The sequence below is a fragment of the Alosa alosa genome, chromosome 12 (genome assembly GCF_017589495.1).
Source record: "Alosa alosa isolate M-15738 ecotype Scorff River chromosome 12, AALO_Geno_1.1, whole genome shotgun sequence".
NCBI lineage: Eukaryota > Metazoa > Chordata > Actinopteri > Clupeiformes > Clupeidae > Alosa > Alosa alosa.
The window spans coordinates 348,031-362,500 of NC_063200.1; the positions used below are offsets into that span (position 1 = coordinate 348,031).

Below are 14,470 nucleotides of genomic sequence, written 5' to 3' on the forward strand. Positions count from 1 at the left end.
AACGTAACGTTATCTCCCCTTGCTGTTACCACCAGTTTTAATAACTTTACATTTGCCATGACCCATTTCATCTAACAACACCACTGGCATCTTCTTTGACTATCAGACCCCAAAACAGCAATACATTGAACTACAAAGATGTTATAGTAATGGTGTTCAGTTCATCATAGTCTTTATGACATAATGTAATTTGCCGTCCGTCTCCCATCTTTTTGCCGTCCAGCATGGAGCCGTCACGTGACTTAAGTCACGTGTCTGCAAGGGGTGAATACTTTTTCCTCACTGACCTCCTCAATTTGGAACAACTTTGATGGTGTAGACTTTGAGCTCTGCAGAGTTGCCGGTTCAAAAGTCTCAGCAAGCTCCTCCACTGACTGAATAAAGAATTTAAAAAATGAATTTGCAATAACTAGATTGTTAGTGCTAATAACTCCTTTCACTTTCAGTTCTGTTATTGTTTTTTGTTGGCTTAGTCTAATTTTAGTAAGACTGTTGAGGTGCTTCCAGAGGGATGCGCTGTTTCCTTCAGATTCCTCAATCCTGCATATAATAAGCTGTTTTTGCTTTACGCAATTCTCTGACTACTGCATTTCTCAATCCTTTAAAAATAAGAAGATCTGTATTAGTTTTAGTGAATAGTGATTTTTTTCAGTGCATAGTCTCTTTTTTCATTAACTGGCGAGTATCGTTAATCAGCCATGGTAAGGATGCTTTTTGCTGCGTGCCCTTGAACATTTTCATGTATTTCCCAATTAGGTTCGTGAGATTTTGTGTTGGGGAGTTACAACAATTTTCTAACCCGTTTGATTGTAGAACATTATCCTAGTCTAAATTGTTTAGGCCATGTTCAATTTGTGCCGCTTGTTTTTGGGAATACCCTGGTTACCGGGTTTACTTTCATTCGCAAATTTTAATAACCGCTGTTTAGTGAGATTTCGGACAACCATGGTCATATTATGATCTGAAAGCCCGGTGAGTAGGTTATATGTTCTCATGATTCGCTGGGGTCTGTTTGTAATAATTAGATCTATCAAAGTTTTAGTTGTTCTTGTAATCCTCGTTGGGCCTTTCACCATCTGCTGAAGACTGTGTTTTGACAACAGTGTCTTTAATTTCGTTCTATGATTTTTCTCTAGCCAATTAATATTAAAATCACCAAATAAAATCGATTCTGTGGGAGTGTTTATATGTTTAAGAAGTTTATCTAGGTCATCATAGAATGAAACACAGTCCGTTGATGTTCCCTCATCTTTAGGATTGTTGTTTGATAGTTGTCTTTGATTTGTTCTAGAGCCGGTAGAAGTTTCAACAAAAGCAAGGGCTATCATGCCGAATAATAGCAGAAAAAAAGAGGATTTGAGTGAAGCCTGACAAACCACTCAACTCCTCAGCAGTAGAGATCTGTGGGCATGTCATAAGAATCTATGGGCATGTAACTGGGATCTGGATTTTGGTGCCTTTGTTCAGACTACGTTTACACGAAGCAGGGTATTTTCCTAAACGAATATCTGGCCATCTACGTTTGCAAATAAATCTGCATTTACACGAGACCGTTTTTTTTAAAATGTGTTTACACAAACCCGTGTACATACATGCTGTCATGAGCACGCCAAACCACAGTGGCAGTCTAACGATAAGCTCAAGCTCACATTAACCAATCAGAACCCGGAAAAGTCGCATGTGAGAACATGTAAATGTAAACATTGGTCGCACATTTGGTGTACTTCTGTCGCATACTGTGACGTTGGCTGCCCAAAACTCAGTTTACCACAGTTTACAACCAAACGATAAACAAAGTTTTCCAAAAATCACTTTGGCGGAGTTTTTGGATAACCGTTTTAATGGGCTTAATTCTCTGTTTGCGTCTAAATGAAAGGTTCAAACGTAGGGAAATCAAAGTCAAAGTCAAAGTCAGCTTTATTGTCAATTTCTTCACATGTTCCAGACATACAAAAGAGATCGAAATTACGCTTTCACTATCCCACGGTGAAGACAAGACATATTTTACCAATTTTAAGTCCACAGACAAACATAACATTCAAGTAAACAAAAAAGTAAGTAAATAAGTAAATAAGAGGGCACATATAATAATGAAAAATAAGAGCAGCAAAATTTTTGTTGAAATTGTGCATAGACAGTCAATAAAAAAAAAAAACTAGTGCAAAGTCAGGCCAATAAGAGGCTTGGGTAGTTCTGTTTGACCTGAGTAATAAAGAAAGTGGCATAGTGGTGCAAGTTATGTAAGAGCAGCAGAAGTGTTGTGTTTTCAGGACAACAACACCAAGTTGTAAAGTGTACAAGTGTGCAAGTGTTCAAGTGTGCAAGTGGAGTAGTGCAGGCGGCCATTGTGGGTCCAATGTCCAGGATGTTTATAAAAATACACATGCTCGTGTAAACGGGGTCTCAGAGTACACTGTGCTGCTCTTCATGTATTTTATTGCTTTTGTCTTTGAAAGAAAAACTGACATATGAACAGCATATGTACACATATCACTGTACACATATGAACACTGTACACATATGACATCACTGTACACATATGAACACTGTACACATATGACTGTGCTTCCAGTGATCTCCAGACTGCAGTCTACAAGGCCTAACGTTAACGTTTTCTCCAGACTGCCAGTGAATTCACCGGGTTGGTCAGTTGCTAAAGAACTTTGTTGGCATTGCATCGGTTGTGGAGACACAGCTCTGTGCGCAGTTTTCACAGATCATCATTGCCCTTGGACATTTTCAGCTGGTTTGGAAATTGAACTAATTTTAACATCACTTTTCCCCCTTTTTAAATATATTTTCTTTTTTTAAACTTTTTATTTGTTTATTTGTTTTGTTATCTGTCTTGTATGTCTTGGTGTCACGGGTATGCTGGCGACTATGCCGCTCCGTCCGGCATTTTTGTATTTGTTATTTTTTAAATGTATTTGCCCTTCTTGATGTCATGGGCACGCTGGCAACTACGCCGCTCCATCCGGCATCTTTTGTCCTGTTTGTGGAGCGCTTTGGGTTGCACTATGTGGCGTTGTGACTATGTTATGGCGGCCTTACATTGTACGATTTTGGTCTGTTTTCACAGTCGGCGACTAAATTTCCAAAGTCGGACAGAAATCATGGGAGTTGTACTGGAATCGCGGCGCACTCCCGTCAACTACATCGTTAAGTGTAAGGTGCCAATCTTAGCGGTTTTAAGTCAGTCGGAGTCAGTCCTTTTCTAGTTTTGCCGTTACGACAATATCAAACAAGTCTTTCTAGTCGTGGCTCATGCAAATAGTGACGTGAACTATAAAAAACAATAGTGACCTCTCTCCAACAACAAACAGGAAGGGGCAAAGTAGGCGACAGCTGTAGCCTATATGATTATTTGTTATTCTTATAATATTTGTAATTTCTTATACATATTTAGTTGGCTCTTCCACATGACGGAACAACTCTATATCGGTTAGGGATGTCACACATGAAACAATGCTGCAGAAACATGAAAATACGACTTAGTTTAGTAGGCTATCATTTCAGTTCCTGTTTATCTATTGCACGATGGGTAATAATTTAATGGAATCTAGTTGCAGTCTTGTAAATAGTGACCCTGCAAGATTCCTAGTCATTGCAAAATCATAGTCTGTGACTTAAAACTCTACTACTTGTCTTTAGATGAGAGGGTCTGAGACTGTAGTCTTTCAAAAATCTTTTCCAAATCTTTGCAAATCTTTCCAAAGTCTGTCAGTGTAAGGAGGGCTTTAAATGCGTTTTAAAAATAAAACTGACTTGACTTGACATATGAACATCACTGTACACATATGACATCACTGTACACATATGAACACTGTACAATCATCTCTTACTCTCTCGGTGTGGGTAGTCAGGGGACAGATAGTGAGTGGGGTGTGTTTGTGGTGGTTTATGGGGGGCGTGTGTGCAGTGTGCCAATAGCCTGCCAAGTGTTTCAAAGAAAATCACATGAGTGTGTGACTCATCTGAATGCCATGACCCCCCCACACACACACACACACACCGCACACCTCAGTATCCCTGATGGTTCTTACCAGCTCCTCTGCTGTGGTCTAAAGGCTCATCAGTGTGTGACTGGGAGAACACAAAACAGGCCTCGGAGAACGCAGAACAGGCCTATGGGCCCGAACAGGCCTCGGTGTGATATACAGGAGGAACATCAACAGGATGCTTCTGTCTACACGCCAGATTTATCTCTCAGAAGTAGCTTTGCGTTAGTTGCCTTTAATGCTGCTTAAAGTAATGCCTTAAGACGATGTCATGCATGTGTTGCATGCAGTAGAGTAGCTAGGCTGTGTGTGTGGTCACATGGCCATGTCTGGAGCCCCTTGCCTGACTGTTTTATGTGTCATGGCAGGATGCTTTTGCTATTGGTATGGTACGGTTGTGTTGCATAAAAAAGTGAGGCAATATTGCAAGTAAATTAGCAATCACATATAAGGACAGATCCCTGAATGAATCATGCAAATCACTAAAATAATTAGAGAATTGTTTACGCTGTCCTAAAAATCGAATGTATTATCATATTAGATTGCATACATTTTAGAGTATACACTGTTTAATGTTGGAGTACATACATTTCTTGTTTGTACAGTACTTATCTTACTAAATGACAAAGTCACTAAGTCAGCAGCTTTTCAAATGTTTAACATTAAAATGGATATTCTGAAGAAAAGTCGAACGTTATAATGTAATGCTGCTAGCTTGTTAGTTAATCAAGAACAAAATACGTTGACATTATCACTGGGATAACACCAACTGCTACCCTGTTAGTGTATCCTATGTTAGCAAACAAACTGATTCAAGGTAGCAAGGTTAGTTAGCAAGGCCACGCGCAAGTTCTCAAAGTTAGCAAGGTAACTGACAAGCAAACAGACCAACTGAATTCTGACATCATTTGACATTTCCAAAAGCACATGACCGCATGCTTTACATATCATGTAAAGGTCATGTGCCTTTGGAATGTCAAATTGACTTAAATATGTAAAGTTATGTCAATATAAAGGTGGCTGTCAAACCTGCTAATTAGCAGCCTATACCATGTTGAGCACAAACTTTTTGAAGATTCATAGTTTTATACTAAATAACCTACAATGGATTATCCACATAAAATAGGCATGACAAATTGCCTAAGGCCACATTTAGAGAGCAGGCAAGTGGTTGATAATGTTGGGCTATATTTAGAGCTCACCTCAGCCAAATGATCCCCACCATGCCATCTGCACAATCCTACAAAAGGGAAATCTAGCCACTAGTATCTTAATCAAAAAGAGGAAAGAATTCAACAGTGTTCTCATTTCAAAGGGAAATGTTGTGCAAAGTGCATATTTTTGAGGGCATGTTTTTTCTTAATTTTAAAATTAAACTGTAAGTGACCTCAAACCTTTTAGAGTAAAAGGCATTTTAGCATTTTAGTCATGATCCTCTTGGGTTTTATTTGGCGTATTCCTGTCAGTTTGTTGATCTTTTTGGTGAAGTGTTCTCACCCGCAGGTTTCACAGTGTACTGTAATGTCTTATGTCATGTCTTGCAAGCCTGGTTTAATGTGAGTGTGAATAGACATGCACCAATATCTTTATTATAGGACATGCCAGGATGTTTTTATCTGGCTGTATTGAAGTATCGATCTTCCGCTGCCCAGAAGGTCAATAAGCTTCAAAAGCTTTTACACACTTAGCAGATCATAGCAAACACCCATCATACACACTACAAGGTCATCCAGCCTTTAGATCTTCAGATGGTAAAACACATTGATGTCTGTACTTGACAGAAACCTTAACACCGAAAAAATAAAAGTTTCGGTTTGTCTTGGCCCATTGGTCCAGAATGTAAAATGTCCCGTGTAAACATCCTCTCGGTTTGGTCAGTAATCCACCAGGCTCTGCTGTACTTCTGCTCTGTGTCTCAAAAAGCCCACAGCAAGAAGGACCACTGCCGATAAGGTGATTTTTATTGGCTGTAAAATTGGCCAATAAGCTCTTGCCTTCCCGTTGGAGCATTTATTGCCTGTTGTTCCTCTCTCTCCTTCTGCTTTTCTTCTCTCCACCATTAACCAAACACAGCACACATGCTAATGTTGACTCGTTTTGAATCGCCTTTGACCGTCTCAGAGTGGCTAGCTATGGGCATGCACAAACATGTCCTTAAAACAACCCTTAACGTTCGTTTTTAAAGGAGAACTTGGCAACTTTTCAATGTAATAAACCCCTTTAGAAACCATTTTGATGGTTAAATGACCTGTTCCGGTGAAAATGGTGACTTTCCCCACTGCACACTGCAATCTCCCAATAGAGCTAAATTTATTGAGTTCTCTCAGGCATGAGAATGGTAATCATCAAAGGATATATTTATAGGTTCTGGTGAGCTGACATCACACAGGTAGGCAATCAGCTACATCCAATGAGAGAGGGCAGACCAACTACACAATTAATTAGGTGTGGACTTAAATGCATTTGTACATGATATACGATCATATAAATTAAAATACACTTTTGGCTCTGCAAGGGCATATACAGCATACAAAATGCATTTTAATCGTAGCTACAACAACACTCCAAGCCTAAAGAGAAACAACAAAAACAGTGATAAGCAGAGTACAGAGGACATGTTAAAAGAGAAGTGCTTCGTTCTGTGGGAGGACTACAAACCACACAACCACAAGACATTATAAAAAAGGTTTAATATAAAATTCCTCATTTAAACCATGAGGAGCTAATGTGTTAAGAAAGTGAATCCAGAATGTTTCACGTCGAAGGAGTTTCTTATTATGGTCGCCCCCTCTAGGTTCACCTTTTCAACACCAATGTACCTCAATGCACTAACTGCGAGGCCAGCTCGCTTAAAATGCGCAGCAACAGGACTGCGCTCATCTCCAGTCCTGATGCTGCTCCTATGTTCAGAAATTCTAGTGCGTAAAGGTCGGGTTGTTTTTCCAACGTATGCCAGACCACAGGGACAACGAATAAGATATACGACATGCGTGGTGCTACAGGTAATTGCACCACGTATAGAGATGTCCCTACCCGTGTGTGGGTGACAGAAGCGCTTCCATTTGTGCGTATATGTACATTGGGCGCAGTTACCGCATTTGTAATTGCCGTCTGGCATGAGTGGAAGGATGGGTTGGCGCTGAGGGCGCATATCACTCTTTACCAAACTGTCCCTCAAGTTAGCTGCACGTTTAAACACTAATTGGGGTTTTGTTGGAAAAACTTTCTTGAGCGCAAAGTCCGACTCAATAATATGCCAGTGTTTGTAAATTTTGTTCCTGAGTTCAGATACCAATGGAGAGTACTTTACATAACAGTTAGGGGACTTTTTATGGGATTTCCCATTTTTGTTCTTAGGTGTTAGACAATCTTCCTGGTAAAATCTATCAAAACGTTCTTTGGCCGCATCCACCCATTCCTCTTTGTAGCCCCTGCTTAGGAAACGGTTTCTTAGATCCACGGCCTGAAGCGCATATGACGAATCATCGCTACAGATTCTACGAACACGGTGAAATTGGCTGACAGGGAGGTTTTTTAGTAGTGGTTGTGGGTGGAAACTGTCCCCTCGTAGTAACGAATTGTGATCTGTAGGTTTACGGAAGAGATCCGTTTTGATCTCCCTCTGATCTTTATAAATCTGTACATTAAGAAAGCTGATGCGCTTCGAATCAAATTCTAAAGTAAACCTTAGAGGATCGTCACAAGAGGTGGGATGTGCATACAACTACTTTGAAGAAGACTTTCCCCACTGCCCCTAGTGTCCCCAGGCGGAAAACCAACCTTGCAACATTGAGACTACCGTCCCGGAAAGAGAAGTGAGAAACAAGAAACTCGTTTTAAATCGTGTTTCTTATCTTGTAACATCCACATTGTCCTCCGAACTTATGCTAACTGTTTCGCTAGCTTGTAAACAAATCCATGTGCTTTATTGTTACCTTTTTCCACAGTTTGAAATAGCATAATGCACAATTTCTCCAGCAGAGGGGGAACTATAGCTAATCCTGCCAAGTTTCCCTTTAAAACTGTGCAACTCACCGAGTGGTTAGTGATGTTCGTTGATGTTCCAAAACAAGTAGCGTAGCGAAATACAGTTTCTGTCGTGTTTTATTTGCCATTTTGTAAAATCCCATTGATTTCTGTTGGAAGACTCATTACTCCTTGATATTACTGCGCTACCGGAAACGGAAAGGGGGTCTGTTTATGGTTGTAGTCTTTCCCCGAGACCTTCTTTTACTGTCTATGCTTCAGACTCAAATATTGAGCGGAAGTTTCTACACGGTTGTGAGGTATCTGAAAAAATAGTTCCACAATAGCAAATAACACGGATTGAAATCATACATTGCGCCGATATATTTCTTTTTAATAATCAACGAACACTTCTACCACTCGGTGAGTTACACAGTTTTGAAAACGAACGTTAAGGGTTGTTTTAAGTTGTTTGTGCATGCCCATAGCCAGCCACAGTCAGACTATTCAAAACGAGCCAGAAAGTCGAGACAGGACCCATCGTCAAAAGTTTGGTGTCCACCACTCTAGTTCATCCAAAACAAACCAGAAAAGGGATTCAAAGTGTTAAATACCGGAATTATCCTGTAATAAAAGGGTTATGAATGTCAAGGTCATATGATGGTTTTATAAAAGGGTTATGAATGTCAAGGTCTTATGGTGGTTTAATAAAAGGGTTATGAATGTCAAGGTCATGCGATGGTTTAATAAAAGGGTTATGAATGTCAAGGTCTTATGGATGGTTTAATAAAAGGGTTATGAAGGTCAAGGTCTTGTCCACTAACCTGTCTTTGTATCTCCATTATTCCTCCTATCTCTCATTTCATCTATCTGTTGTCCCTCCCTCTTTGTCCTCTAACCTGTTTTTCTTTCCATTATTCCTCTCATCCTCTTTCATGCCTCTGTTTTCCCTCTCTTTCTCTCTCTTTCCCTTCCCTCTTTCTCTCTCTCCTTCTTTTCCCTCCCTCTTTCTCTCTCTCTCTATCTCTCTTTCTTTCTCTCTCTCTCTCTCTCTCTTTCTCTCTTTCTCTCTTTCTCTTTCTCTCCCTCTCTCTCCCTTCCTCATTGTCAATTTCCCATCTACTCTTTCATTTATCCTCTTTCTGTCCTCCCTCTCTCTCTCTCCCTCTCTCTCTGTGCAGAAGTGTGATTGTCTGCTGAGTCTGGAGGCTCACTCTGTGGAGCAGAGGAGGCGAGTGTGCCAGTGTCTGAGGGACAACATTGAGCAGCAGCTTCAGCAGCAGCGAAGAGACAACTTCGCCACCATGGAACAGGTACTGTACACACACACACACACACATGTACTGTATATACTCTCTCTCTCTCTCACACACACACACAGACACATACACACATGCATACACACATGTATACTCACTCTCTCTCTCTCTCTCTCTCTCTCTCACACACACACACACACACACATACACACATGTATACTCTCTCTCTCTTTCTTTCTTACACACACACACACATGAATACACACATGTATACTCTCTCTTTCTCTCTCTACTAATGTTCTCATCTTTCTAACTCTTTCTTTCTCTCTCTCTCTCTGGCTACCTCTTTCTTTCTCATCAATATCTGACTATCTCCCCCCTTTTTTCTCTCTCTACCCCTCATTCCCTCTCTCTCTCTCTCTCTACCCCTCATTCCCTCTCTCTCTCTCTCTCTCTCCACCCCTCATTCCCTCTCTCTCTCTCTCCACCCCTCATTCCCTCTCTCTCTCTCTCTACCCCTCATTCCCTCTCTCTCTCTCTCTACCCCTCATTCCCCTCTCTCTCTCTCTCTCTCCCTCACTCTCTCTGTGTTGCACTCCCACACACTCACCATGCTTGGCTCCTGCATCAGTGTGTGTTGTCCACTGTGAGAGATGTGATATGTGGGGCAGCATGAGTGATGCAACTGAGGTGTGTGTGTGTCTCACATGCTTTCAGTTAATGACGGTCAGGAAACTGCTTTGAGGAGTGTGTATAAATGTGTGTGTGTGTGTGTGTGTGTGTGTGTGTGATAGACCCTAATGTTGAATGAATGAATGACGTCCTCTCACAGAAATGGTTGGATCTGTATACTTGTGTACACTCAATATGTTTCAAAAGGGAAAAGAGAGGGGGTACACTCAGTATGTTTCCAAAGGAAAAAGACTACACAACAATGCACATTTCTTTTTTATGATCCAATGGTGTTTGTTTCCCTGTTTCAATTTCCTTCTCAGTAACAGTCAGTGAAAAAACACAGAGTGGTGCCATTAGATAGGGTCTATTGTAAGTGCATAAAGTTATGAAAAGTGCTTCTTGAGTTCAGACAAGTGTTAAGGGAAATTGATGAGCTCACTGCTTGCTGGAGAGGCATGTCAATGAGACGCTACTGCTAGCTATAGACTGACTACAGGAGGAACTGTCATTCAGACCGACTGTGTGTTGAGTGTGTGTATTAGTGTGCGTGTGTATGTGCATGCACAAGTGTATGTGTGTGTGTAGTCTTTCCGGGTGGAAGGTTTATGTGGATTGTGTGTTTGTGTGTGTAGTCTTTCCAGGTGGAGGGTTTGTGTAGAGTGTTTGTGTGTGTGTGTGTGTAGTAGAAGTTCTAGGTGGAGGGATTTACCTTTTGGCAGTCAGATAGAGAGCTCTTAATGAGGTCTGAAGAGTAGACACAGTGTGTGTGTGTGAGTGTTTGCTTGTGTGTGTGTGTGTGTGAGAGAGAGAGAGAGAGATCAGGTGATGTGTGAGTGTTTGACTGGCTGGTTGTTAGGAGCAGACCTGTCATCAGGCATGAAAACTCCTCACCTTTCGGCGAAATTCGCCGTTTTGAATCCAAAATAGGGATCCAGATCCGATGAGAAAATATTGTGTGTGTGTGTGTGTGTGTGGGGGGATGGGCGTTACAACTGAGTTTACAAATCACGCGCAAACACGAACGCATCTTGATTTGATGCGTTGTAAGACAAGAGCCCAATTAAAAACTTGTCTGATCCAGCAACGATTATGTGAATGCAGCCCCCATGCATTTAGCCTATTAAACAGTGGAAGCCAAATTTTGCCGCGCATGCAACGTGAACAGAACGCTTGCGCTGGAATAGCCTCCCTGTCTGTGTGACTATGCGTCTGAAATGTCAGCTGGAATGTGAGCCCGGCGAGGAGAGATGCTTATTGATGTCACAGGTGGGCTAGTTGAAACTTTCAACTTCTGTCAGAAAAAGACGTTGAGACTGGTGTAGCAATGTAGCATAGGCTGTTAAAGTTAGCGATATTGGACAGAAATATAGACATAACGAGTTCATTTGATGAAGAATACGTGCAGTTTGAGCCATCTACATCGGCAAAAGGTGAAGCAAATAGGCATACTTTATCAGTATAGCAAAGGCTAATGTGAATAACTAAATAGTTGAATTAAATGCTCCTAAACTGGGCTGGTGCGTTTTGTCGAGTTCAGAGACAAAAGCAGTGTTTGACATGGTAATGCTGTCTTTTTTAAGAAACGTTCAGTGGCCTGATCAGTAGGCCTAGTCTGTGTCTACAGGGTTTAACATGTAATGTGAACACTGTTCACACAACTTTATTGGTTGGTTAAACACACTAGCACAATGACACAATCTGTAAGTAGCCTAGCTGCAGGTTAAAACTATTAAAACCAATTTTACAAATTAAAGCCTAGTCTACCCTACCCAAGTTTATTTATTACCTGGTTTGGTCCAGCAAATATTTAGACTTATTCTAATAGTCTACTATGAAGTGTCCATTAGGCCTATGAAATCTTCAGAAATGTTTGATAACTTCAGGCATAAAGAAAGAAAGAAAGCTTTGAAGAAAACTCATGTAGATTACTGAGGAGAGGAGGGCCAGGCTGAAGCATGTTTCCAAACAGTGCAAGTGGGCCCCTTCACACTTAGGCCCAAGCCAAAAAGAAGAAATGATAAGTATTCTTTTGTAAAAATTAGTCATTGTGTAGTTTGTTTTCTTTAAAAACCTTTTTCACCCCTGAGCCGTTTTCATGCCTGTGTCATTGTATGTGACAAGTGGCCTGGTTACCTGTGAGTGTGTGACGGGTTGTTTGGTAGTGGATGCACAAGTGTGTGTATATGTGTGTGTGTGTTTGGTAGTGGATGAACAAGTGTGTATGTGTGTGTGTATGTGTGCTTGTGTGTGTGTTGGTGGGTTGTTTTAAGCAGTAGCGGACGTTTGTGTGTGTGTATGTGTCTGTGTGTGTGTGCTTGTGTGTGTTTGTGTGTGTGAGTGTGTACTATGGGCTGTTATCAGCGCCGCGATGCCTTTGATTCGGTCCTGTTGTTCTGTCTGTGTGTGTGTGTGCGTGTGTGTGTATGTATGTGTGTGTGTGCGTGTGTGTGTATGTATGTGTGTGCGTGTGTGTGTGTGTCTCTGGGTCCCCACACCTGGGTCCACTTATGGGCCCCTCTTCCAGCAGCACATGAAAGCACAGGAAGCCTCTCTCACTGGACGCTTTAATCCGCGGCCCAATCACAGATGGATGTACTCCTCCCTGGTATCTCTCTGTCTCTCTCTGTTACACACACACACACACACACACACACAGTCTCTCTCTCTCTCTCTCTCTCTCTCTCACACACACACACACACACTCTCTCTCTCTCTCTCTCTCACACACACACACACTCACACTGCGTGTGTGTGTGGCTGGTGGACAGTGGAGTCAGAGCTCTATCTGTGCTCATCTGTGACATGTGTGACCCAGTGCCAAGACTCCCTCAGTAGATGCATGCTGTGTTCACTCACCTCTGGCTTATTCTCAACACACACACACACACACACACAGATCTCCGCCAGCCAACTCCTTTTAGTAATTGGGTGAGTCATCAACCTGGAAACACATCCATCTCTCTCTGACCCCACACACACACACACAGTCGGACCCACACGTGTCGTTCTTAGCACAAACCCCACGTTGAACCAATGTAGAGTAATTTCCTAATAAATCTCTCTTTATCGGGAGTCATTAGTCATCAGCGTGCGTCTTTAGGGAGAGTGGCAGCAGCTGTCCAGTGAGGCGGGGGGGGGGCAGGCTCTGGGCCGCATCTGGGCCAAAAGTCAGCCACATGTGAACCAAATCCCAGTGAGTGAAAGAGGTCGGTGCCAGAGCGGTAGCTGGGAGGTCCTCTGGAGGACTAAAAGCGTCAGAGGTGTGATTATGTAACGGCTCTGAACCCGCCAGTCTGGTGGGTGTGGACCGCAGGCTTCAGAGACGTTAGCTGTGATCCCTCTCTGTGATAGGTGGTCTGGACAGTGAGCGTACCCTTGCTTAACGTACCCTTGCTCTACACGACACTGTTTTTAGTGAGTTTTTGTTATTGGTTACGCCTTGCGTGTACACGACGCCGTGTAGACGCGTGTAGACGCAAAGCCGGCAATGTTATGACGACATAGCCCCACCTCTCAACTCGGCCACGGCACTCGACCTGATACGCTGCTTGTCAAAACAAGCCAAACCATTTGTTTATCATATTAAAAAAATAAATATTTACCCTGTCATGATTTTTGTGCACAATGTAGCCTATCAGCCTTTTGTGACTATGTTAGAAGCACACCGTTAGCTTAACTTAGTTAAACATTAGCTTACTGCATGTTAATGTTTTCTCCAGTGATGCGCAGACCTAATGCAATGCGTAAGCATTTGAAATTTCACATAGCAGTCACATACCTCTCTGATAGGTGATCTCTGTGATCTCTCTCTCTGATAGGTGTTCTGGACAGTAAACGTAGCTTAGTATTGATCTAACCGGCACTAGCACAAGTTCAAGTGGTTCTGTCAGGTTGGTTTCTGGTGGTCTCTGCTAGAACCCAGAAGGCCCTGGACTGTACACTATACTAACTTGTACCTGCTGTTCCACTGTCTCAGTGTGCGAGCGTTGTACTATGAACTTATGAACGACAGCAGCGCTGTTTGTTTGCACAGATGTGTCTCCATCACTCGGTGCCTTCGTCATGGTTACGTAGGTCACTCTAATGTGTGTGTCTAGCACTCCTCTATACACACACATGGCTGGGAGCACCATGTGTAGGCGTGTGTATACACTGCATGCATGCGTAAGTGTGTGTGTGTGTCTGTGTGTGTGGTGTGTGTGTGTGTCCGCAGCCTCGTTGTGATGTGGAGTGTAGTGAGTGTGTAGGTGGAGCGTTTTGATTAATGGGTCGGTGTTCCAGAATGATCAGCGCGTGACGTTTGGGAGAAGCCGCTGACCTTTGGGTAATTGGCTGGTGTTTTGGAAAGAGGAGACACCGGATGCTTCTCCAGATCACTCCGAGGAGGCTTCTCCCAAACCGCCACTCCAGTAGGAGAGCAGCAGGTCGAAGATGAGCGCGCGCCCTGATGGTGTGACGCTGATTCAGTTATTCTCCATGGGCTAGCACTCGTGTGTGTGTGTTTGTGTGTGTGTGTGTGTGTGTGTGTGTGTGAGGGGATGGAGAGGGAGAGGGCCAGCACTCGCGATGAAC

The 14,470-nt window shown here is 42.4% G+C and overlaps 1 protein-coding gene across 1 annotated transcript in view; it reads left to right on the top strand.

Moving 5' to 3' along the window:
- rgs3a (regulator of G protein signaling 3a) overlaps positions 1 to 14,470 on the top strand; it is a 284,842-nt gene that overhangs the window by 111,776 nt on the left and 158,596 nt on the right. The window contains 1 exon segment of the mRNA XM_048258184.1: positions 9,146 to 9,277. Coding sequence (XP_048114141.1) covers positions 9,146 to 9,277 — 132 coding nt within the window.